The sequence below is a fragment of the Lemur catta genome, chromosome 7 (assembly GCF_020740605.2).
Source record: "Lemur catta isolate mLemCat1 chromosome 7, mLemCat1.pri, whole genome shotgun sequence".
Classification (NCBI taxonomy): Eukaryota; Metazoa; Chordata; class Mammalia; order Primates; family Lemuridae; genus Lemur; species Lemur catta.
This window is the reverse complement of record NC_059134.1, coordinates 45,945,940-45,970,837: the sequence shown is the minus strand read 5'-3', so window position 1 is coordinate 45,970,837 and position 24,898 is coordinate 45,945,940. Positions and strand designations below refer to the sequence as shown.

Here is a 24,898-nt window from a genome sequence, read left to right as displayed (position 1 = left end):
TATATCATTCAATGGATTTAGTATATTCACAAAGTCGTGTAACTGTCACCACAATTTTAGAACATTTTTATCATCCCCAAAAGAAAACCTATACCTTTTAGATGTCACTCGCCAATCTCCCTGAAGCCAAGGCAACTATTAATCTATTTTCTGTCTCTATAGATGTGCCCTGGGGTCCCATTTTTGACGCCTCCAAAAACATCTACCATTTTTATCTGATAGCTTTGTACTGCTTTTCTTTAAAAAATAGGCAGAGAGAATAGTATCATAATATCCACATTTATTAATTGCTTGATATGTTTTAGGCACTATGCTAAGTGTTTTACATGTATTATCTCATAACAACACTACTTCTTATATCTGTTAAGAGAAGTGTTTAGCAGTGTCTGGCATATGATAAGCTCTATTATTTCCTGAGCTGAGTATTGTGCTCTGCGTTCAGAACGTTGTCCCCTCTAGGAATCGAAGAGGAGACAGTTCGCACAATGGTTAGGAATAAGGGCATTGGAATTAGGCTGGCTAGGTTTGAATTCTTGCTTTGCCAGTTGGTAGCTATGAAAGCTTTGGCAAGTTGCTCAATGTCTCTGTATCCCAATGTTTTCATATATAGAATAGGGACATTAGTACCTTTATATAAGTTTGTTGTGGGGATTAAGTGACATAATAAAAATAAAGTTACATATCAATGCCTGTCCCATAGTATGTGTTCCATAAAGAGTAGTTGATACATAACTATAATGTAGCATGTGAATGTTTGATCATCAAATCAATCAAGAGTTTGTGAGCATGAAAAAATGCTTTGAATTGTTTATAGAGATGGGCAAGGCTATAAGCCTGTGCCATTGTTCTAATCCTTGAGGTTGGGTAGGATTTCCAGGCAAAATAGAAAAAAAAAATATTCCAAACAGCAGGAAAAACCAGCTGAACAAAATAATCTAGTGTGGCTAGATCTCAGTGTCCTAGGAAGAGAATGGAGGGAACGTATATTCTATTTCCTTAAATAGAAGTAGAAAATGTTGCAGTCCTCACATTTAGAAATCAATTACGTTTTCAGAAAAGATATCTTGGTTTGGACATTTGACTTCTCTCTTAAAACATGGGGAATTGCTTACATGTTTGAGTCTCCTACCTGATCACAACACCTTAAGATCTGGGACCATGACTTAGTCATTTGTGTCTCCACAACAGTGCCTAGCCCAGGTGCTGGGAATGTAGCAATTGTTCACTAAATATTTGCTGAGGGAGTGAGGGGACCAATAAGTGAATGTATAGTCATCTTGAAGACTGTGTATGTAACAATTTTCCTCAGTAGAAGAGGGTTAGAAGATAGTTCTGATATTACTACACATATCTCAGACACCACATTTCAGCGGATATTTAGAAAGTAAAGGAGTAGATTAGAGATTCCATAGTAAGGAAAGTTATCACCTGGGTAATCTGATGTGCTGGACCCACTGGTAGTTGATGCTCAATCAAAAATGAAAATCTCTTCATTGAGAGGTGATTTTTGGAAGCACTGGTAGGGGAATAGAGAAGTAAGACAGAGAAGGGAAAGGGAACCAAAAAGGCTGTGATTATGAGGCTACCACTGTGTGAAACTTTGCCTCAGTACCACTGGGGACCTCTGAGAGAGTGCACAGAACAAGCCTCAGATTTGTCCTACCTGAGGAGGGAGGAAGCTGGAGTATATATCAGCCAATTTATGTCAGTCTTAGATGAAGCTTCTCCAGGAGGTATTAACTCTGTAGCACTCTGGCCTGTCCCATGGGCAAGACACACATGCTCCATGCATCCAGAAAAAAGCTTTTAGGCAGAGTTGCAGGGGATTGTAATAGGAGGCCATAAGTCAGGGGCATATTGGCATTTCTCTACTATTGTCTGCAATAGTCCACACTTTACATACTCAGGTTAACTTCTACTGCATGTTAAGTTCACTCTGTCCTTTCACTGATTTGTCAAGCAAGTCACTGGTCATAATTCCAAGATGGAGAGTTGGTGGGACAAGCTATATTCTCCACCATTGTAGTTAATCTTGAGATCATAATTGACATTATAATTGATATGTATCATTTCCCTCCTCTAACACTTCTATTTCCTTGACCAACTGCCTCTAGTCTAGGATAATTGTGTGGAACAATAACTCAGACATGTATCCATAGGAGTTGGAGTCCCTGGCTACTTGACCTTGTCAAGGTATTTTTGCTGCAACTGCCCTCTTTCAGTTATCACCAGGCATGGAAGCATTAAGAGGCATCCCAGTGAATCCCATGAGTTCCAAATACACTTCTCCCTGCTCCAGTATTTAGCAGCAACACTATTTCCCCTTGGTAATTAGGATGAATTAACCCTGCCTGTATAGTAGCTACCTCTCTAACTGCTAATCTAAAGCCATGAGGAACCAAAAATAATCAGCAGCTGAAGCTATGGCCTTAGTGGAACTCTTAATGTGTCTTCTGATAGGAGTATCAAGACCTCTATGAAGAACCTGAAGTTGTGGAAAAGGGAAGCTCATTTTCTTAAGTGGTAGTGAGAGGCTCCACTCCTACTTCTATCTTTTGGTCCAAGTTCTTCAGGACACAGCACCAAATATACTAATATCATTTAATGGTCTATTACATCTTGAATGTTAATCACATGGGGGTCATTCCTGGATAACACAGCAACATCTCTATAATATCAAGCCTGGTCTACAGAGAACAGCCATTAATGAGCTTCTCACTGATGCTGTTATCTCTCTTTTTGGAGCACTTCTTACTACTTTACTGAAGGGAATGTCTTCTAGGTTCTCCCAAGGAACATAATCAGTTGGTAGATTCTCTTGTCTTTCAAAATAAATACATTCTAACATTCCCACTTGTATGAGACCTTGTATCTCTTCTCCAGCACTTTGCCAAGGTAGTTCTGGCATGCCTGCATCATTTATTTTAGGACAAATCCTTTGCATGCTTAAAGGAGCCAAGTCATTCCAACAGCATATTAGGATCAACTCCAGATGGACTTATCAGAATGTTAAAAATTAACTCATGAAAGAGTGCTGTCATATAAATAGACTATCTGCTATCTTAAGTGTTGGCTTATCTGGGTCTGTATTTTTTTTTCCTTCAGAGTTTCTATGGCTGTTAACTAACTCCCTAATCTTACGATCTTATGTCTTTCAGACACGGGAGTCACAGCATTTCCTTCCATCTATATTCCATCCACCTGAGGACAGTCTTTGTGGTTATGGTGCTACAGCTTGCCAGAGATCAGCTCTGCTGCATTACTCACCAGCAAGGGGCCTGGTTATCACATGGATGGTAAATGACTCAATTCAGGAAGCTCATCCTAAGGATCTCCTTCCTAGGACCACCTCTGTTGCAAGTAACTTAGGTTGGGTTTCTCCATAAGAAGACCCTGAGACAAGGAGTTGAGTGAAAGTTGTTTATTTGGTAAGTAAACCCAGGAAGCACCAGTACAGCAGTGGGGAAGAAAGGGAAGGAAGGACGTGAAGCCAATAAAGAGTGAGTCAAATGCAAAGGTTACCCTTGTGGGAACTAGGACTTAATCCCACAGGGGACCTCTGAGAGGCTGCACTAAACATGCCCTGGAACTGTCCTTCTTGAGGAACAAGGAACCTGGGGTATTTATCCCCTGATGCCTGCTATCAGTGGTGGAGAGCTGCTCCTAGAAACATTAACCTCCTGGCATGTCTGGCCTGCCTGCCTCATACCAGCTGCTCCGGAGGCCAGAGAATACCTTCAGGGAACGGGTCACAAACACCCCCAATAGGAAGCCCTGTGGTCGGTACCATGGAAACAGTGAATGTCAAGAGAACATGGGTACGACACCAAAAACCATCTGTTACAAAAGATAAGCCTCTTGTGAGTATGTTATGAATATCAATGAAAAATAATGATGTTAAAAAAATAGTAGCTACCCGTACGTATCAGCACGGCAGCCACCGTGTAAATCAAGTCAACACCAGGCATGTTTGGGTTGTTTCTTTTTATGTTAATTGATCTGGCACCTTTCTTGATCAGAATATGTGAGGACATATTCCTCTGATTAACCAAAAAATGTATATACATTGCTGAGTCTCTGGCCTAATTGTCAATATGAACAGTAGATGTAGATGAAATAGATTCATCCCAGTTTTAATAGTGTCCAGCGGTCCCTTTATGTGCACATTTCTCATCTCCTTTCTGCAATAAAATTTTGGAAATGGATCTGGAGAATCATGGTTACACTGTCAAACACGTTCACAAGAGTAAGAAACTTACAGCAATTTCATAAGTAGGGAAACACCATCTTTTAATCTTTTATTGTTCACTTGAGAAAATATATATAATATATATTACACGTACAGAAGAGTCCCACAGCTTGAGTCAGAGAAAGCTAACAGAAAGGCACATACAGGGGACAGGTCTTTTCATACAGTTTTCAGTTAAACCAACATCCAGGGCACGGCAAGTGACAATGAAGGCAACAAAAGTATAAGAAGCCTACGTACGTGACTCTGAAGAGCTAAATCAGAGCCAACTCTTAGGTTTGCTGAGAATGGAGGTCATCTCTGGAGAAAATATGACATCTACTTAATAGGCCTGTCAGACCATCAGAGAATGTATCGCAGATTGGACAAACACGCCAGGGCAAGGCGAAAGCCAATGCTTAACTTGACAGCTAGTTTGCTCTTCTCCCCCTTCTAAGACCTGAGCCCTTTGCTGATTTAAAGAAACAAATTACAGGGCTGATTCTGGCCCTGCAGAATTTTGGTCAGCCATACAACAGGATTTTGTAACAGACTCAATATTTAAAAAGTTTGTAAACACTGTTGATGGTTGGGAAAACATAAAAAGAACAAATGCTTTTTTTCTCTCTTATAGAAAAGATACAGGCATAGGTCTTTGGCTTGCCACGTTTCTCTATCCTGATGTTTACCCAAAATGGTAAAAATTGAGGCACAATTCATGGGATGATGCGATTATTCCTATCATATACCAGCAAAGGAGCCTCCTAGGATTTGGCACAGCTGGAGCAGCTGACAACCTTGGAGGATGTGAGATGGGGCTTCACGATGTCCGGCTCGATAGACTCTATTAGGTCGCACTCGTTTGCAAGTATGTGTTTCACCAGGCATCTGGAGGCTTCATCGATGTTTATGTTTTCCTAAGGGGGAAAAAAATAAAATAGCTTTTCTTATTCAGTACTCTAAAATAACACTGGAGCAGAGACCCGTTTGTGATGAAGGGCAGTATTTTTGTCAATTCACTTAAATAGCCCTTCGTATATACTGTCCATGCATTCTCTTCCTATTCCTTTCCCTCTCATTTATTCCTTCAAAGAACGGTACTTCTAGTCCCTGGCAAAAGTAAAAATATTTATTTCATTTTGTCAAATAGGAGAAATAGTGTTTGATGTCATCATTTAGTAGGGTAAATTTAAACTAGAGAGTAATTTTCTTATTCTCACATATTCTTACACTATAGCATAATATTGTGGAAGAAACATAAGTCTTCAGTCTTAGACTTATAAAAATTACCCTCTGCCACAGAATACTTTCGCAACCTTGATATGTAATAGGAATAATAACACACCTTTTGTGGGATTCAGTGGTTTCACAAATAGTTTCACAAATAGTGGTTTCACTAATAGTTCTGACTCTCTACCCTCTAGTCAAATACGGGGGGCAGTGTGCCTTTCTGGACTCTTTGAAGTTAGGCATGGGCACATGACTTTTGTTGGCCAATGAAATGTGAGGACAAGTGATGTATGTCACTTTCATATAGAAGCAATAAGAGCCGGAGCTCAATTCCTTATGTTTTTTCTCTTTGTTTCTGCAACTGAAGAAGCACAGAGATGGAAATTCTCTTGGAGTAGGTCTATGAGTGAGAATCAGGTAGAGACAAATTATCCCAATCAGCTCATGATGATATGTGTAGCATGAGTGAGAATTTTGACCTTGTTGTTTTAAAGCCACTGAGATTTGGGGTTATTTATTACTGTCATATCACCTAGACAATCCAGGTGGATATAACTCTTTACATAAAAAAGTAAAATCAGAAAAATAAGCCTAGCGTTAAGAATGAAACAAACTTTAAGTTGGAGAAAATCAGGAGCAAATATTTGAATCTAAAATATTTATTTAATTACTAGGTTAAATTGCCCTTTTTTTCTGTTTTCAGAAAACCAAGAAAAACAGAATACTGCCAATGTACTAAAATAAAAATACCTTTGCTCAGGTAAGAAGTGATAAAGTTGAAGAACTCCAGTAAAGTTTTATTGTTTTTAATCAAAATTTGTAGAACTTTTCTGACATGCTTCCTTATATTTAATGTAAAGAGACCAGGACTTTCTTGTCAAATTGTTTTACTATAGGACTTTGTTGTCCAATCTGAGACAGAACTACTTATCCCTAATTTTTGTATGTATGTCAAAGTTGTGGATGTATTTTGAGATCATTGCATGAAGTCAAATTACATGGAAAATTTAAGAGGTAGTGATAGCTTCCAAAAGGCATCCATAGCTAATGACGTTAGCTATAATTATTGATTAGCATACACCCATTCTTCAAGCCTGACCCTGAGTTCACCAACTTTGAAAGCTTAAGGTAACTGGAATTCTAGACAATAGCCTGATTATTTATCTCCCCTCTATAAAGTCTTAATGAAAGTGCTTCTGAGGGTTTCTAAATCCAAAACACCAAGTAAAGGTGTGGTTGCTTTTTTGCTTGTTTGTTATGTTATTGTTGTTATTGGTTTTTATACTAGACCAGTATTCATGTCTTTATGCCTCCCTTTCCTCAGCTATAAAATGGTCTTGATTATAACACTTACCTAATAAAAATTTGCTTCTCTTGACAGAGTGTAGTGGACATTGGTACTTTCATAAGGTGAATTTGCTAGGGACTTTATATATATAATCTTTAAAACCCTATACAATAAAGATTAGTTTTTGTTCATATGGATTTTGTTGTTATTATTGAAGTAAGGGTTGAGGTGGCATTTCTTCCTTTGGCTTAAGTATCTGCCTTACTCCACAGAAGCCAGTCCATAGAGAACAGCAATCCTTCTGTCCTGTGCCCTGTTGGGCAGGTTACTGTGCCTTAAAGTCATGGCCATACTTGGCATGCCTTCTGCCACTCTTCTTCTTCCTAGCATCATGCCCACTTGAACTACTTGTTCCCAGGCAATCATCTGATCTAGGCAGGGCCTGGCTCTTTGGGAGAGAGACTGCAATCAATATTTTCCTGTCGAGTCCATCCACTTGCTTGTATGACTGAGTAGAAGCCTATTCCATGGTCCTCTACTGTCTCCCGTTAAGGAAGGTGGGGATGGGCAGCCTCATTTAGCCTTCCAGGCCTTGGACTCATGGGCCCGTATCTCATTAAGGAAGCCCTATATTTGGATGGTTTTAAGGTATTTGCCAGCAGTTAATAAGACAATACTTTGCTTCTCATTTGGCTATTGCTTGTCAGATGGGGAAGGAGGCAAAAAAATCCTACCCCAAATATCAAATATGAGATATTGCCATATGTATTTGCAGATAAGAAAAATGTAGAGAGGTTAATCTTGGAAAAATTTTTCTAGATATTGGCCTAGGCAAAGAATTTATGATGAAGACCCCAATGGAAATCACAGAAACAACAAAAATAAATAAATGGTACTTGATTAAATTAGAAAAAAAAACTTCTACACAGCCAAGGAAGTAATCAACAGAGCAAATAGACAACCTACAGAATGTTAGAAAATATTCACAAGCTATACATCCAATAAAGGACAAATAACCAGAATCTACAAAGAACTCAAGAAAATTAGCAAGAAAAAAATCAAACAAACTTATTAAAAAGTAGGCAAAAGACATGAACAGAAGCTTTTCAAAAGAAGATAGACAAATGGCCAATAAACATGAAAAAAATGTTCAACATCACTAATTATCAGGGAAACGCAAATTAAAACCATAATGAGATATATCACTTTACCCCAGTCAGAATGGTCTTTATTAAAAGTCCAAAAACAATAAATGCTGGTGTGGATGCAGAGAGAAAAGAACACTTATATACTGTTGGTGAGACTACAAATTAGTACAACCTCTGTGGAAATTTATTTAGACCCAGTAGGTGCTAAATGAACTTTAGTTCCTTTCTCTTTCATATGTTATAATAAAAACATGCTTATATGAAAGGAAAAACAAGTTTTGAACATTAAAAAGGGCACCTACAATGTACATTAGATTTGCCAGTAATATGTTTTAAACCTCCGCTCATATTTTAACACGCCAGTTAAATAGGGTTTTCTTCCATTAATGTGCAAATTGACAAAATCTACTAATAAGGAGTGTTAGGTGCTAATGTAGTAAAATCAATGAAAACCCATCATCATTATGAGAAAAGAGCTAAAATCTAAGGCTACTTAGTGGCAGCCTATCAGGAGCATTATAGTAAAAGATAAGACGATGCAGTGAAATTGTTTGTGAAGTTTAACACACCACGTGAAGGCCAGTTGGTGCTAGGACTAGCACGTGAGACCACAGAGGACGGGGCTCCAGACAGAGGACATAGGCAGAGCCAAGGGGTGGTGGGGTCAGCTTTTAGACTGCGTATACGAACACAGCAGCAGCTCATGCTGACTGAGCCACATTCATTCATCCAATTCATATTGTTTAGATTCCCACTAAGTACTAGGCATAAAAAGATAAAGATGATAAAATAAGTCCCATTCCTGACTGAGCCTACACTAGCAAGGTTTGTATAAACAGCAAAAGCATAAAAAGATTGCAAAGGACATCTGGGGCCGGATCACTGCAGAATCTTGACTGCTAAGTTGGCCAAGTAGAGTCGCTGAGGGTTTTACACAGGTGAAGTGTCAATAAGCACAATACTGTAAACATCCATTACTAGACAGGACTATACAGATCCTTAGGGCTCTGTTTCAACAACTAATCTGTCAGTAAATATTTAGCGACCACATACCATGTGCACCAAGATGCTGGTTGCCATGGCATACCTGTTTCAGATTAGAAATTTTAAGATAAAGGAAGAACAAATGCTATCATTGACCATCATATTTATCACACGCATACTATAAAAAGGTAAGGGGTACAGTGTTTAGAGCACAGGCCCAGAGCCAAACCCTTGGCTCAGTTCCCCCACTTTCTGGCTGTGTGACCTTTGGGAAAGTGACCTTAACAACTCTGTGCCTCAGTTTTCTTATCTTTAAAAGGGGGATTAAAAATTTACCTCAAAGTGATTGTAAATTAGTACATGTTAATTCTTAAAACATGTGAAATACTTAGAACAGTGAAGCGCATAAAGTATACATTCAATAAATGTTATCTATATATTCTCCTCATATTGCGATTAATCATCAGAAGAACACAATAATGTGTGTATTGTGTTTCTTCTTTTTGCAGCTAAGGAAACTAAGATTGAGTAAGAGAAAGTGGCTGGCCCCAAGTCATACACTAGTAAGGAGTAGGGCCAGGTGTGAGCTTAGGGAGAAGAATAAATAATAATATTTACTACATGTTTATTACAAAAAGGCAAGGCAAGTAGTGTTTTAAGCACAAGCTTGAAGCCAGACCCTTATCTCAGCTTCCCCAAAATGTTTCTCAAAATAAATAAAGGAACAGAATGGACGGGGCACTTGGTTCCAGGGTAAAAAGGGTAGGAGGCTGCAATCAGGACCTTAGGCAAGTCTGATCTATATTGTTGGCACACTTCCCAACATATCTGGTCTTTCTGTCTTTCTATAGACCACTCAAGTCACACCCAAAGGGGCTGGACTAGAAGAAGGAACAACAATACATAACAAGCCTCCCTCTCCCCTTTTGTCCCAAGGCCAGCATGGATAACCAGACCCTGCCTGATAGAGCTACAGGTTCAGATCCTTTGGGCAGTTAGATTGCAATATGATTGTTGGAGCTACTTGGAATTTAAGGAGACACAGCCAAGCCCGTATTTTCTGGGTGATTGTATAGAAACAGAGCTGCTGGCTTAAGTGTAAAATACTACCTGGAAGTTTCTATTTGCATTTATTATAGAGAGTAGTTACAATATCCTCAGGAGCATCTTTTGCTAGAAAGGAAATATATATATATATATCATAACTTCCAAGACACATACAGCTGGAGCAGATCTGACTGTGATTTATTTGCATGTCTGCAGTACGCCAAGATGGTCTACTTTGCTGACGGCTTCAGGTAGCTGTGTGCTCATCTTTGTGCCACTGCTCAGGATCTTTTCATTTATGTCGATAAGCAAGCCTGAGAAACAGACTCAGAATTCCTAACAAAGCATTTTGCTAAAAACAAATGGTAGTAACTACCCGAGTTAAGCAGGTACTTCATTTATGAAATAATGTTCACATCCAATCCTCACAAAAATCTATTAGGAGATAATAGCCACATGTGAAAGGTAAGGAAGCTAGAAACAACAAGGTTTAGTAACTTACTCAGAACAGAACATGATCTTGGCCAATTTGTCATTTCAACCAAGACTGTCCCAATTGAAGTGCCCATCCTGCTCCCATACATTATATTACAGTGTCTCCCAGGATAAAAACAGTTTTATATATAAATCAATAGTTCTCAATCCTGGCTGTATATTCATATCACTTGAAGAGTCAAAAAAAAAAAAAAAAAAAGTTACCAGGGCCCTCCTTCCAGACAATTAATCTAATTGGTCTGACATGGGCCCCCAGCATGGGCATTTTTTAAAAGCTTCCCCACTCATTTAAAACGTGCAGTCAATTTTGAGACATACTCATATAATTAACAATGTCTTTAAAGACACTGTCCTTTTTATTCCAGTTGTGAACTTTATGGAAATATAATTTAATACAATGATCCTAAGCGGTGGTGATTCTGATCTTTCGGTGGAGGATGGCATATAAATCTAACCATCAGAAGGCCTGGGTACTTGTCAGTTTTTTAATTAGCTTTTCAGAACATCTGTCTGGTGGCAAATTATTTAATCTTTGACCCCCACTCCCAGAGAGAAAAAAAAATCCTAGCAGAAAACTTTCACATCTGCCTAGTTAGACGCTGACAAAGATTTCATACTTCCGTAATCTTTCCAAACACATCAACTTCAAACAAAACACCAAGTGTACCCGAGGCTCCAAGGTTAGGGCACTAAATTCCTCAGCCCTGTGAAATTTTAATGAGAGCAGATGGCCTTCTGGACAATACCACCACTGTAAAAAATGGAACAGGGGTTTAGAAATCCTTTCTCTGAGAAGTCAGTGCTTGTTTATTGAGCACATACATGCCAAACATTTTGCTAGCTTTCCGTTGACTTTAGATAACGCCTCACATGGGTGCAAGTGCAGTGGACACCTGTCTATATTTTTGTCTGCTGAGCACTTCTGTCCTGCTGCTGCCCTGGTATCATTCCCCCATTTCCTCTCTCTGCAGTCACCGGCTTCTATTGGGGCTCCTCCAAACTGAGCCCTACGTCTCAGACATTGTTCTCAGAATGTGGCATTTCACTAAATCTCCACTATCATGCTGAAGTGGAAGTTACTGCCTTCCTTTTACAGATGAAGAAAGTGAAGTTCAGAGAAGCTAAATGATGTATACAAGGTCTCAGGGAGAGTAGGGTCCAAAACTGGCTTTAAACTCCTATCCTCAAAGCTCCCATATTTTCCTTTTCTTCTCCTTCATGTCTTCTTAGGGTCCATGGCCAACATTTTGTTAGTGCCCAAGCCAACGTCTACCTGAATCCAAAGCCCATGGTTTTGCCATGCTCTCTCCACGGAAGGAAGGCATCCATGGAGAGTGTGATGCTGTAAGAGAAACCAGGTCTTAATGATGGCCTAATGTCTGAAAGTTACCAGACTTTTGTCTAATAGACTCTGAGAAGGACAGATCAATCCATATTGTCACAGATTTTAACACAGGACAGAGTCACATTGCCAACATGCAGAAATGGGGTATAGAGAAGAGGACAGTTCACAGATAAAGTCCCCTGCAAAGATCGTGTCCCTCTGACAATACTTCCCTCACCCCCACTATAGCCTTACCTCACTCAGACCCTGTCCTTTATTCTTTAGATATCAAAGTCTATCTCAAACTTTCTCCTCTCCTTTTGGTAGCTCCAGGGCCTCATACCTTCTAGCTCTCCTCCCTTATCTGCCAAGGGATCTCCCTCCCATCATCCTAGCTGCCTCTGGCACCCCATTTCAGCCCTGGAAATGGCTCCAAGCTCCCAGAAAATTGACAAATATTAAAGAGAAAGGGAAATTAGACATCATTAATTCAACCTGCTCTCTTTGACATATCAGGACATTAAGGCAAAGAGAGGGTAAGTGACTTGCCTGGCATCACACAGGTTATGTACCTCAACTCCGAGTCTCTTGCTGCAGGCACAACTCCTTGTTTCTAGAAATATTATCTCTTCTCTCAGTACTGTGAAATGTTATCTTCAGTGTTCCCTGGCACTTTGTACCCACCTCCACTGACACCGCTGTATCCTCACTGCCTGCTGTCTGTGTCCTTGAAGACAGGGATTATATCTTGTCACATTTGTGTTCCTGGACCCAAGCACAGTGCCTAGTACATAAGAAGTCTCTAAACAACAATATTGCCAAAAATAACTGAAACCTATCAATGGCTTATTATAAGCCAGGTAATATGCTAAGTATTTTACCTGTACTAAGTTAATCCTCACAAAAGCCCAGGTGAGAAAATTGAGGTATAGAGAGGTAAAATAACTTTCCCAGGGTCACACGGGCAGCGTCAAACTTTCAGCACCTGGTTTTCCAGCCTATGCTCAACCACTCCACATACAACCCCTGAAAGTTCCAGTGCTGTCAAAGGGCAGAGTGAGACCCCAGCCCAGAGTCCCTGATCTTAACCCACTTTCTCCATGAACGTCTGCGGAGGGAATGAGGAGCCAAGTCTCCTAACTTTCTGGCCACTGCTTTCTTTCTAAATCTCAAAAATTATGAACATGCAGTCCATAATGTGTTATGTTTGGCACACTGTTATTAATTAATCAATGCATTCATTCGTTTATTTACGCATTTTAACTTTAGATGTCTCAAAGAGTGCATGTGCATACTCTAGTTTGCCACCCACCTTCCTCATTTCTGTTAAAGTCCTGGCCCCCGAAAAAATTTGAGTTCACCATCCTTGCCTCTTCTTCACCAGATTCTACAACCCTAATATGAGGCAGACACAGTTTCTGAGGTTTTTAAGAGTTTACTTTTCCCGAGATACATTTGCCAAATCCAATATGTAATGTATGACTTACCACTAATGACCATTAATAATCAGAACATTCATAGATTTTGCCTCCTTGTTGGCCATTTCTCCATGCTGGCAACGTGACTCTATCCTATGATAAAATCAGTGACAATATGGCTTGATCTGTCCTTCCCAGTGCCTGTTAGATAAAAGTCTGGTAACTTCAGACAATAGGGCATAATTAACACCTGGCTTCTCTGCATCACACTCTCCATGTACACCTTCCTTTCCTGGAGGCAGCATGGCATAGTGCAAAACCATGGGCTTTGGATTCAGGTAGACACTGGCTTGGGCACTAACAAAATGTTGGCCATGGACTCTAAGAAGACATCAAGGAGAAGAAAAGGAAAATATAGGAGCTTCAAAGATAGGAGTCTGAAGGCAAACATTTTGTTTTCAATTGAGTAGTTTTTTAATTGCCCTCACTGTTGAGTCTTTTACTGAAACAGTGCTAGAGCACCCAATAATCAGTCTTGAAAAGTGAAGAAAGAATAAACATAAGCATAAAAACTATCATTTGGCCAGACTTAATAAACCTTATTCATGAAGAATAGCAGCCTTCAGTTAAAATACTTTCTCATTCATCAGCCTGAGAAGATAAATGGCCCACCAGACACAAAATATTAATAATAATAATTGCTGATGTTTATTGAGCACTTATTATTGAACACTTAGGCACTATGCCGTGTATGCTACATATGTAATCTCATTTAACCCTCAGGTCACCCTGAGAGGGGGGTGTACTATTCACCCTATTTTGTAGCTGAGGAGACTGACATACATAGGAACTAGTTAGCCACAGTATTTGCTAGACTTATTCAATTCAATTTAAAGTGTTATCTATTGAGTGGTAACTACGAGTAGAAAGTATTTGTTTCATAATTTATTTTTATTATAATTTAATGATTTTATTGTGGCACCTCTGGGTGCCATGACTGAAAATTGAGACTGGAAATCCGTCATCCCAAGAAGCAGAAGGGTGTAATGGAAAGAGAGCTTTGGGGTCAAGCTTTTAAACTTGGTTTTGCCACTTACTATTGGACCATGAACAAGTCAAAAGCCCGAGTTTCCACTCCTTATTCTGTAAAATGAGGTCAATCCTGACTATATTTCACAGGGCTCTTGTTAGAGTCAAATGACCTACACCGATGAAGCACCTACACATTCCATGGCAGATCCTCCAATGCACATAAGCTCCCATCTCCTTCTTCCTTCAGATCACTCTTCAGTGATCACCCACTGTGGGAAGTCTCCTCTGACTCCCCAGTCTGAGGCAGATACCATTCTACTCTGGCACTTATCACTGGCCAATACGTAATGGCTGGCTTGTGTGTGTCCTCCACTGCACTGGGAGCTCCTGGGAGCTTCCCTGCCTACCCTAGCGTCCAGCACAGTGCGGCCACACAGTAGGCACTCAGAAGATACGTCGAATCAATGACTGACTGACTGAAGGAATGACTGAACAAGGACCCAAGCAGAATGATGAGTTTACGTTTCAACGTGAAAATAATTTTAGATGTGGGTGATTTCTGTAGAGAGTGAAAAAGAAAACATGTTCACAACAAAATTTACTTCACAACTCAAACTACCTGTTCTTATTTTGTTTTCCAGTTTTTATTTGACACCATTCTTTTTAGGTGAAATGGAAGGAAATGAACCAGTTTATAAAAATTGAGCTGACCTACAATATGCTTTGCAGTCAGGCAGACCTAGGCTGTAGTCCTGATTTTGCTCTTTAAAATAATAATATTAATTCTTTATATCTTGTTCCAAAAAATATTTCAGGTGACTTCTGCTATTTAATAACTAAATGTACTTAAGCAAAATATTTAATTTCCTTACCTATAAGATAAGGTATACCTTGGCCTTACCTATAAGATAGAGATAATAATACCAATATGACAGAATCATGAGAATTAGAAATGTTATATTGAGGGCAAAAGTAGAAGTTGCATAGTATTATATTTTTGTGACTATATATTACATATGATTATTTTAATATCATCTTCCTCTCTTAAGAACTTTTTATGGAACTGAATGGATAATTCTAGATTAAAAATTTCCTTTCAAGCCTTTAGTTGTTATTTCTTTATATTCAACCCTTTTTCCTAGCCCTCAACTAACTCCTTACTAGAAAGTCTGAAGCTCTTGCTTTTCTAGACAGCATAATTGAAACTATTAATATTTCTGCCATCGTTGTTATCACAATGTTAGCTTGGGTGAAAACACATAGTAACAAGAACTATGTGTAAAAATGGATGTGTTGATAAAGAAATTCATCTTTTAATCACCTTTTTGTATTTAGAATGTCAATGATACAAACTACCAGAACATTGGCCTCAACCCTGGAACCTAAGTCTACCCCACCCTAGCAAATCCCTGATGTCTAACTCCTAAATTCCACAGTAAGATAACAACTCATTCTTAGCCAGGGCAAAATCCCTGAGGAAGCACTTAGCATGTGCTATATAATTTTCTTCTTCTGATATGGAATAAAATGTTCTTTTTTTTTTTTAATCCCACAAACTTGTAATAGGAAAAAAAGAGGAAATATATCAATTTGAAGTTCTTATCCTGTAATAGTTGAAATATCATGTAACTAAATGAAACAATTAATTATTTAGCAAATAATCATTGAGCACTTTCCACGGATCAGGCACTAGTCATCAGGCTTACAGTCTGATGTGCTCACATTTTACCTTACTTTGTGCCTTGTATACATTCTTCTTGCGTGACATGACTCCAATTTCTCCCCATGGCAATCATTCTCCATATTCCTGCCAGACTGTCTCCTGACTACTCTAATTAAAGTGTAGTTACATTCATACCTCATCTCCAGCTCAAAAAAAAAAAAACAAAAACCACAAAAAAACTGCTAGTTCACATTGCCTACTCAGAATAAGTTCAGACCACTAAACTGTAGGCCAACCAACATGGCCACAACGTAAGTCTCTTGTCTCGTCCCCACTGACTTCCCTTACTTAGCGAGGTTCCATCTGAACTGGGACATAGACTCCTCTCTCTCAACGTGCTTTTTGCTTGAGTTAGTCTTACCCTCATTCTATCAGTAGATCCATTACAATCTTTGTTTGCGTTATTCTTATTCCATCTCTCCCTAAAGATCCCCTGCCCATCCAGAACAAACATAACTCATTTGGAAGTATTTAGCTGCTAACATCTAACTGATTCACAAGGATTTCATTTTATTCTGATTTGAACTTTCAGATGAAATTCAGGTATATTTTCTAGCTTCATAATCTTCTAGCATCTTGAATTTTTATTATTTGTGTCTGTTTATTTAATATCAAGGGGAAAGATATAGTAGACAGACTCAGCATTATCCCAGCTCTGCCAATTGTTAGCTGTGTAACTCAGGGAAGTCATCATAACCTCTCTCTGAACCTCAGTTTCTTTGCCTATAATCTATGATAAAAATAATGCCAGCTTCACAAGGTTGTTGAGGATGTGTATAAAATGAAATAAGACGAGAAAGAACTCAGCTATAGTGTTATCATACAATAAGCACTAAAATAAAACACTTGGGAAACAATACAACATTGCATAAATATTATTGTTAAGTCATATATAAACATGTTTGGAAGGGGAAACATACTTCTTAATTACAGTAAGATATCTCAAAGTAGGTTCTGAAATTTCATAGAATGAAAAGGCCATCTTACGGTTAAATAATTTTAGGAAATGTTAAGTTAAAAATAATTCAGAAATGTTTCTTAATCACAGGATTCTCAGAGTCTTAGAAGATCCCAAAATGTGGCATGTGGTTGAACTTTTTGTATTAAATGGAAAAGTAGTTGAGTATCTTGGATGGGAGGACATGAAGGGAACCAAAGAACATAACAGAACTGGGAGAGTAGGAGAAAGATTTGCATTAATAGTGTGTGAATAGGAAAAGGGCAGATTCAGGTTGGTATGGGAGGGTTAGAGAGAAGCAAGCAGTCTTCCTTTCTCCCTCCCATCTCAGAGCATGGAAGGAGTGTGCCGTAGTCATAACTTATGTGACCACAGAACTCCTACCTAATGCTGTATCTCCCAGGGCTTCCTCTTTACACTACTGGGTAACTACTGATTGGGAGTAGTGGAGGTACATGTGAAGTGATTGTGGATGGAGGGCTGGGTGGATAAACATTTATTAGCTGATCTTATATTACCCTTGTGGTTTTTTTTATCCTTACCTAAGTAGTGCTACCACCATTTTTACCTTTCTCCACTTTTCTGAGCCTAGACCAAAATAAAATATGTGTGCTTTTTATTATATGACTTCAACAAAGTAACGTGAGATAATTCAAAGTTGGAAACAATCGGTCTGATTGGTTATGACAAGGCATTATTTCCTCCGGTAGGTCAACGCTCCCTCCCACCCCAAATCCCAGCAATGTAGAATTGAGTTCTTCTCCTACATGCTTCCTACAATCCCCTATAGTTATTATTATCACATACATTTGAAATTACTTTTAAAAATTTACCTTCTCTCTAGATAATAAACTTCTTGAGAGCAGAAGTGGCACTTATGCACTTGTAGTGTTACCAGCAGCTAACATAGAACCTGTTAGCATGTAGGTGTTCAAAATACAGTTTATGAATGAACTGTCCCGTGAAAGGGAAAGAAAAATTAACTAATTCCAATTAAAAATCACCAAAAAAATATTGTGACTCCTCTGTGCAGATAGCCATTGTCCTGAAGCTCCTTTAAGCTCAGAACAGTTTAGGAGGGGGAATTAGGAGACCCGAGTCTTAGCCCCGACGTTGCAACAAACTATCTTGGTCACTATGGGCAGATCAAGTCCTTTCTCTGGTGTCACTTTCATCAGCTGTGGGGAAGAGAATTTATACTCTGCCTTTTTCCAAACAGAATTGAAGGTGACCCTTGAGACTATCTCCAGCTCTTGACTAATGTGGTTAAACTTGTGGGAGATCTAAGAATAATACTCCCTTAATGGGAAAGATTTCTCAAATTGAGAGTTTAAGCATAAGGCATTTGTTTAAGCGACCATTTACTAGAGCAAGTGCACTCTATCAACTCGATTAGCCATAAGTCATTGGTTATAAAAATCAGAAACCTTTGGATTGCCTAGGCCACCTAAGGGTGGCTTCCAGGAGTGACAGAATTGCTGAAAGACTCAAGCTACTCCAGGAACCTAAGAAAATAAAATTAGACTCTTAAACACCATCAGGTCAGCTTCATCTTCCCCATCTGCCAGCAGGTTTTTGCATATAAAGAGGCTCACAGCTTCTGGGCTCATATGCTCATAGTTTTGCTACCAAAAAGAAAAGGCTTCTATCCTCAGTCTCAGGTAGAGAAATCCTGACTGTAATGAAGTGAGCTTCAGGCACACATTCATACTCAAGACTAGAACAACTCCAAGTCTAGGAGACAGTGGTACTAGGAGTGGCCTCCCTTAGATCATGTGATTGCTATTGGCCAACTACAGGGACTTGAGAGGTAAGTATGTAAGAGTGGCAACTTCCACTTGGACAACCTGTGAGGGACAGGAAGAGGGATGGGTGGGAGGAGAAGCAAAACCTGACATGGCTGAATCATTTTGAATCTGGAAACCCTCAGTTGCAGTTACTATATCACTTTGTGGACATTATATATCTACACAATGTAGATGTATGTATTTCCATTTTAGATAGACATAAGCAATGTATAATTAAAAAAAAATAAATATATATTTTCCATAAAGTCAAGTGGATACAAATCTAGGGGTACATGAAAACCTTAACATATGCAGAATAAGTGGAGGAACTGAGGCTATTATATTGGACATGAAAGAAGAGAAGATAAAGAAAGTGGAGTTGAAACATAAGTGACCTGAAAAGAAGTGTCTCTCACCAGAAAGGTATAAAGTAGTACTCAAGAAGTGGGAAGGAAGGGAGGGAGGGAGGGAGGAAGGAAAGAAGGAAGGAAGGAAGGAAAGAAGGAAGGAAGGAAGGAAGGAAGGAAGGAAGGAAGGAAGGAAGGAAGGAAGGAAGGAAGGAAGGAAGGGGGATTGGTTCTTCAAGCTTAAGAATTAACCTCAGTTCTGATTTTCTGGCTGTTTTTGCAGAATTCTACTGACTCAGATAGATTCAAAAGGACAATAGCTTTGCCAGATAAAAGATGCTCCTGCTTCAACCTTGAACTTTAAAAATATTAATTTTGTTTCTTAGAAACACTTAAGATGTGTTACATGCTTTCTTGCACTTTAAAACATTATTCAGAAAACAATTTAGCTTTTCTTACTGATCCTGAGTACCTTTTATTTTTTTCTCTTTCTCCTCTAATTGTTACTGTGTGTATGTAGCTCTAGGTCTATAACTAATGAGTGAATTCTATGGGTTGACATTTTAAGGATAAATATGATTTAAAAGGAATAGGATGAGGTTCTTTTTATTTTTTATTTTTTTTAAATTTCAGAATATTATGGGGGTACATATGTTTTGGTTACGTGGATTGCTTTTGTACTGCTTGATTCAAAGTTATAAGTGTGCCCATCACCCAGTTCTTTTTAATATACACATATTCCTTATTGGAAGGACACAGAACAAAATGTTAATAGTTAAATCAATTAGTGGTTTGGTTAAAGATAATTTTGATCTTATATTTTATAATTCTGGCTATTTTCTAAGTTCTCCATAAAGTATACATACTGTTTTAATACTCACATTCAAAGATATGCAGCAAACAAGAGTGATAAATTTTGAACCATGAATAGTGTATGTAGTTCTAACATCTTTATATTACCCCTGAAGCCTAGACAATAGGAAAGAAACAGCACATTTATAAATATTCCATGAACTAGAAAAGAAAAATACGTGAGATTGAATGGAAAACTATGTAGGTTCTTCTTGCAGATGGAAAACAGTACATAAAATTGAGTCTGGAGAGAAATAAGGACAGGAAGCTCAGAAACAGAAATTCTAACTATATAATCATGAGTAATCCAATGAAGAAGAAACAGGAAAAGCGATCTAAAAGAAACCAGTTTGACTATAGAAACATCTCAGGTAAGATCAGGTTTAAAAATAATGTGTAAAAAAGATAGAAGGGAAGTGAACTCAGAACAGATTCAAGGGTTGTCTGAACCCATCCAAATAAGGTTAGGAAGCTCAAATCCAGTTTAAGGACAAACTTGAATAAAATGGTGAAGACAGAAAAAGATAATATTGGGGTTTATCCAGAGCAAAAGTGTTATCAATGAAGGGATGGGGTTGATTGGTGAGGTCAGCAGACGACACAGAGAGGGCAGACCTAAACACAATACACTGATTTCATTTTCTTACCGATCCTAGGACCTTTTATTTTTTTCTCTTTCTTCTCTTCCATAATAAGGATTTCACACTGAGCAATCAGAAGACTGCTTTGTGCATCTGATCTTTAGTATAATGACTTTCATAATGTCCCTTTAAACGAGGTGACTATGGGTTGGCTCCAAAGTAAAATGGACAGATTTGTGTGGGCTCAAACTGTGCCTGAGGAATACTAATTATTTAATTACATTAAACAAGAAGAATGGTTTCCAAGGTAGTAGTCCAGGGCTCAAACCTCTGTCTAAAACTAACCTCATTTTTATCAGGAGATTTTATGAAATTATAAAAGGCATACATATCACATTTTTGTTAGATACAAAGGTAACAGGAAGAACTTTCATGAAGGATGAAATCAGTATTTTAGAATGCTCTCAGAGAGCTAAACACTTCTGTTCATTGTTGTAAGTATAAATTAGTTCATCATTTCTGACCATCTGTATGAAAACGTGTCAAAAATCATAAAAATGTGCATTGATCCAGAAATTCTGTAAGAATACATCCAATGAAATAATCTTAAATGTATAAAATAATTTATGTATAAAGGTACTCATCATGATACTATTTATAATAGTGAAAACCAAAAACACTTAAATGTATATTTAAAAAAAGGAGGGTTAATAATAGCGGATAGTATGGTTCAACCTTACAATAGAATATTACTCAGTTATTAAAAATTACATTTACCAAGAGTTCTTCATGGAAATGCTTATGATAAATTTTAAAAGTTGCCTATACCAGCCTGAGCAAGAGCGAGACCCCGTCTCTACTAAAAATAGAAACAAATTATCTAGCCAACTAAAAATATATACAGAAAAAAATTGGCCAGGCATGGTGGCGCATGCCTGTAGTCCCAGCTACTCGGGAGGCTGAGGCAGTAGGATCGCTTAAGCCCAGGAGTCTGAGGTTGCTGTGAGCTAGGCTGACGCCATGGCACTCACTCTAGCCCGGGTAACAGAGTGAGACTCTGTCTCAAAAAAAAAAAAAGAAAAGAAAAAAGAAAACAAAGTTGCCTATAATATGACATAATTAAGAATATGACAATATGACAGTTTTAATAGTGACTAATCATTGGTGGGAGCTTCTGTGCAATTTTTTTCCCATTATTAATTTTCATTTTTCCTAAACTAGGCAAAATTTATTTTCTCCACTTTGGCATTTTCATTCTTGCCTTGGCTAGCTACATAATATGCAATATCTCTTTTTCCTTTTTAATAGAATCTTGATTTTGTATAGGTAGTAAAAACTTGATTTCCCTGGCTTCCTTATGCTAATAAATAATTAATGAAATGTAAATAGAAGTTTACTGGGTGGGGTTTCTAATAAAGCTGTTATTTTCTGAACTTTAAAAAAGAGGGGGGTGGGGCAGACTCGGTTGTTACATGCCTTTTACCCTCAACCTTTCCAGAATACTTAGTCCTGCCCCAAAACTGGTATGACAAGCAGAATTCTAAGATGTTCTCAAGATTCCCACCTCCTGGGCTACATGTCCATAGAGTAGAGGTGGGAACTATGAATAGGATGGGATGGCCATTCCCTTGATTAGTTTACCTGACATAGACTCCACTGTAGCAGACTAGAGAGAGATTCTCCTTCTGACCTTGAAGAGGTAAGCTGCCACCATACTGTGAAAGTGCCATGTGGCTAGGAACTCAAGTCAGCCCCTAGGAGCTGAGAGCAATCCATAGGCAACAGCCAGCAAGAAAACAAGAACCTCAGTCCTACAACCACTAGGAACTGAGTTCTGCCAACCACCTGAATGAGCATGGAAGAGGATCCTGAGGTTTATATGAGAATGTAACTATGGCCAGCATCCTGGTTTCAGTGTGATGAGACCTTGAGCAAAGGAACCAGCCAACCTGTGCCAGGACTACTGGCCCGTGGAAACTGTGAAATCATAAATGTGTGTTGTTTAAAGCTGCTAAGTTTATGGCAATTTGCTACACAGTAAAAGAAAACAAATACAAGCTGCCATCTTATAGCAACTGAGGCTGGTGATGCAGGAAGTTGAGCCCTTTGTGGGATCCTTGAGCTTCTGCTCTAGCCCTGGATACATGCCTCTGGACTTACTGCATATTATAAATTCTTTAATTAAGCCACTACTTTAAGAGTCTCTTTCAAATGTAGATGAGCACAACCCTAACTGAAATGAATGTTTTAACTTTATAAGCAAAAATAATAGATTAAAAATGAAACTAGAAAAATAGATTGAAACCATAAAACAAAATTGAATAGATATTAATATAAAATTCTATATGTGAATTCAAATTCTCAATAGTTTAAATGCATAAGACCTCATTTGACAGCATATTATTTGGAAAAATAAGGGGGCTTTGGTTGACTGTAAGTGCAGCATGTATCAACAGTTTGATATGGCTGTTCAAATGAAATTAATACAGTAAAAATACTGTATAAAATAGAAATTTTGTGACCCAGGCTAGGAAGGCTAGAGCCCCATTATGCCATGCTCTGTCCAGTCTATACCTGGAATATCGTCAACAGATCTTGCCACTCCACTTAAATGGCATATGAACAAATCAATATGCAGGTAAGGCAACCAGAATAATGAGGGTTCCTAAAGCCATTTCACATGAACAACAGCAGGCATTCTGAACAAAGGGAAGTCTTACAAAAGAGTGAAAAATCATTTGGTGCTGGGATTTGTGAAAACAGAATAAGAAAAATAGATGTTGGAAACTTTCAATATTTGAAAGGTTTATACAAATGTTATACATTAACGTTTTGAATATATCTTGGCAAATCACAACAGCTGTCTTTCAGTTTAGATGACGAACTCATTTACAAAGTTTCTGAATGTTATGGTCCTTTTGTAGACCTGAAACCTAAGTTTACTCTTAAGCTTTTTGAGTTAGATTTAAATATCTCTAACTACTATAAACCCTGGTCAAAGTCTTGTCCCTATCATATCCTAGATGCCTCTGACCTATGTTAGAACTCCTAGTGACTTAAAAGAAAGTGCACTGTTGTTAGCATGGAGGGAAACAATAACCTAATCACCTTATTTTTCTACTTTTATTTTTAGACTCACTAAGTAGCAGAAATGCAGGAAATAAACCCAAGTTTTGATGATTTTGAGAGAGAACCAAGGCTAAGTAATCTGGCTTTTTTCTTGTCCAACATCTTCCCACCTTACTACTCAGAAGCATAGAACAGCATGGAAAAAGAAGGTGAAAACTCAAGCTACTCAAAAAGAATCTTAGTATACAACTGAGAAGAGTCCACTGAACTCCAGTCTTAGCTCTTTTGCAAAACACCTATGTAGCCTCTGCTACTTTACCTCTCTGTGGCCTCATTTCCTCAACTAAATGTGTTAGTGCCAAAAAATTAGTCCTTAGTCCTTTTCTCTTTTCTATTTACACTCACTCCCAAGTTAATTCAGGGAGCTTTAAATACCATCTATATATTCATAACACCCAAACTTATATCTGCAGCCTAGAATTTTCTCTGAACTCTAGAATCATACACAACTACCTATTTGACATCTGCTTTTAGATTTATAGCAATCTTCTAGACTTTAACATACAAAACGCTGATTCTTGATGTCTCCTCCCCATTGATCCCTCTACATCTCAGGACCCTTATATCTAAAACTGTCAACTCTATTCTTCCAGTTGCTTGGGCTGAAAACTATGGAGCCATCCCTGAATCCTCTCTCTCATTACCTTCATCGAAATTGTCAGGAAATCTGTGTCTGTCAAACGTTCAGAAATACCTGTGGAATTTGACTACTTCTCACAATCTCTTTCTTAGATACTGCAGCAGTGGCATCCCAGCTATCTCCAGCCTTTTCCACTATAATCCAGGTTCAACATCACCACCACAATGACCCTTTAGATCAAATCATATCACATCTCTGATCAAACCCAATGGCTTCCCATCTCTCCCACAGCAAAACTCAAAGTTCTTACAATGCTCTAAAGACTCAACATGACCCCTATCACCTCTCTGGCCACATCTCTTATCACTTTGCTTTTTCTCACTTTGCCCCATCTACACTGGCTACCTTGCTGTTCCGTAAGCACAGCTGTCAGTTCCTGCCACAGTGCCTGTGCTCATGCTATATCCACTTCCTGGACCATTCTCCTTCCAGGAATTTATATGGCTCAATATTGCTCATCTTTCAAATCTTTAATTTAAAAAAAAAAAAACACCTTCTCAATGAAACCTTCCTTGGTCATCTATCTAAAATTGCTCTCCTTGCTTTGCACTCCTGCCCAGATCCCACATACCTATGCCACATAAGCTCTAGAGAACTCCCCTGCTTGAATTTTCTGCTTAGCACATATCTCTACCTGACAAACTATATATTGCATTTATTTACCACTATATCACTCATCTGCACCCA

At 38.4% G+C, this 24,898-nt stretch overlaps 1 protein-coding gene across 1 annotated transcript in view; it reads right to left on the bottom strand.

Moving 5' to 3' along the window:
- Nucleotides 1–4,269: 4,269 nt before the first annotated feature.
- RAB38 (RAB38, member RAS oncogene family) overlaps nucleotides 4,270–24,898 on the bottom strand; it is a 56,175-nt gene continuing 35,546 nt past the window's right edge. The window contains exon 3 of the mRNA XM_045555663.1: nucleotides 4,270–5,145. Within this exon, the coding sequence (XP_045411619.1) occupies nucleotides 4,993–5,145 (153 nt within the window). The 3' untranslated portion in view covers nucleotides 4,270–4,992. The remainder of the gene's footprint in view (nucleotides 5,146–24,898) is intronic.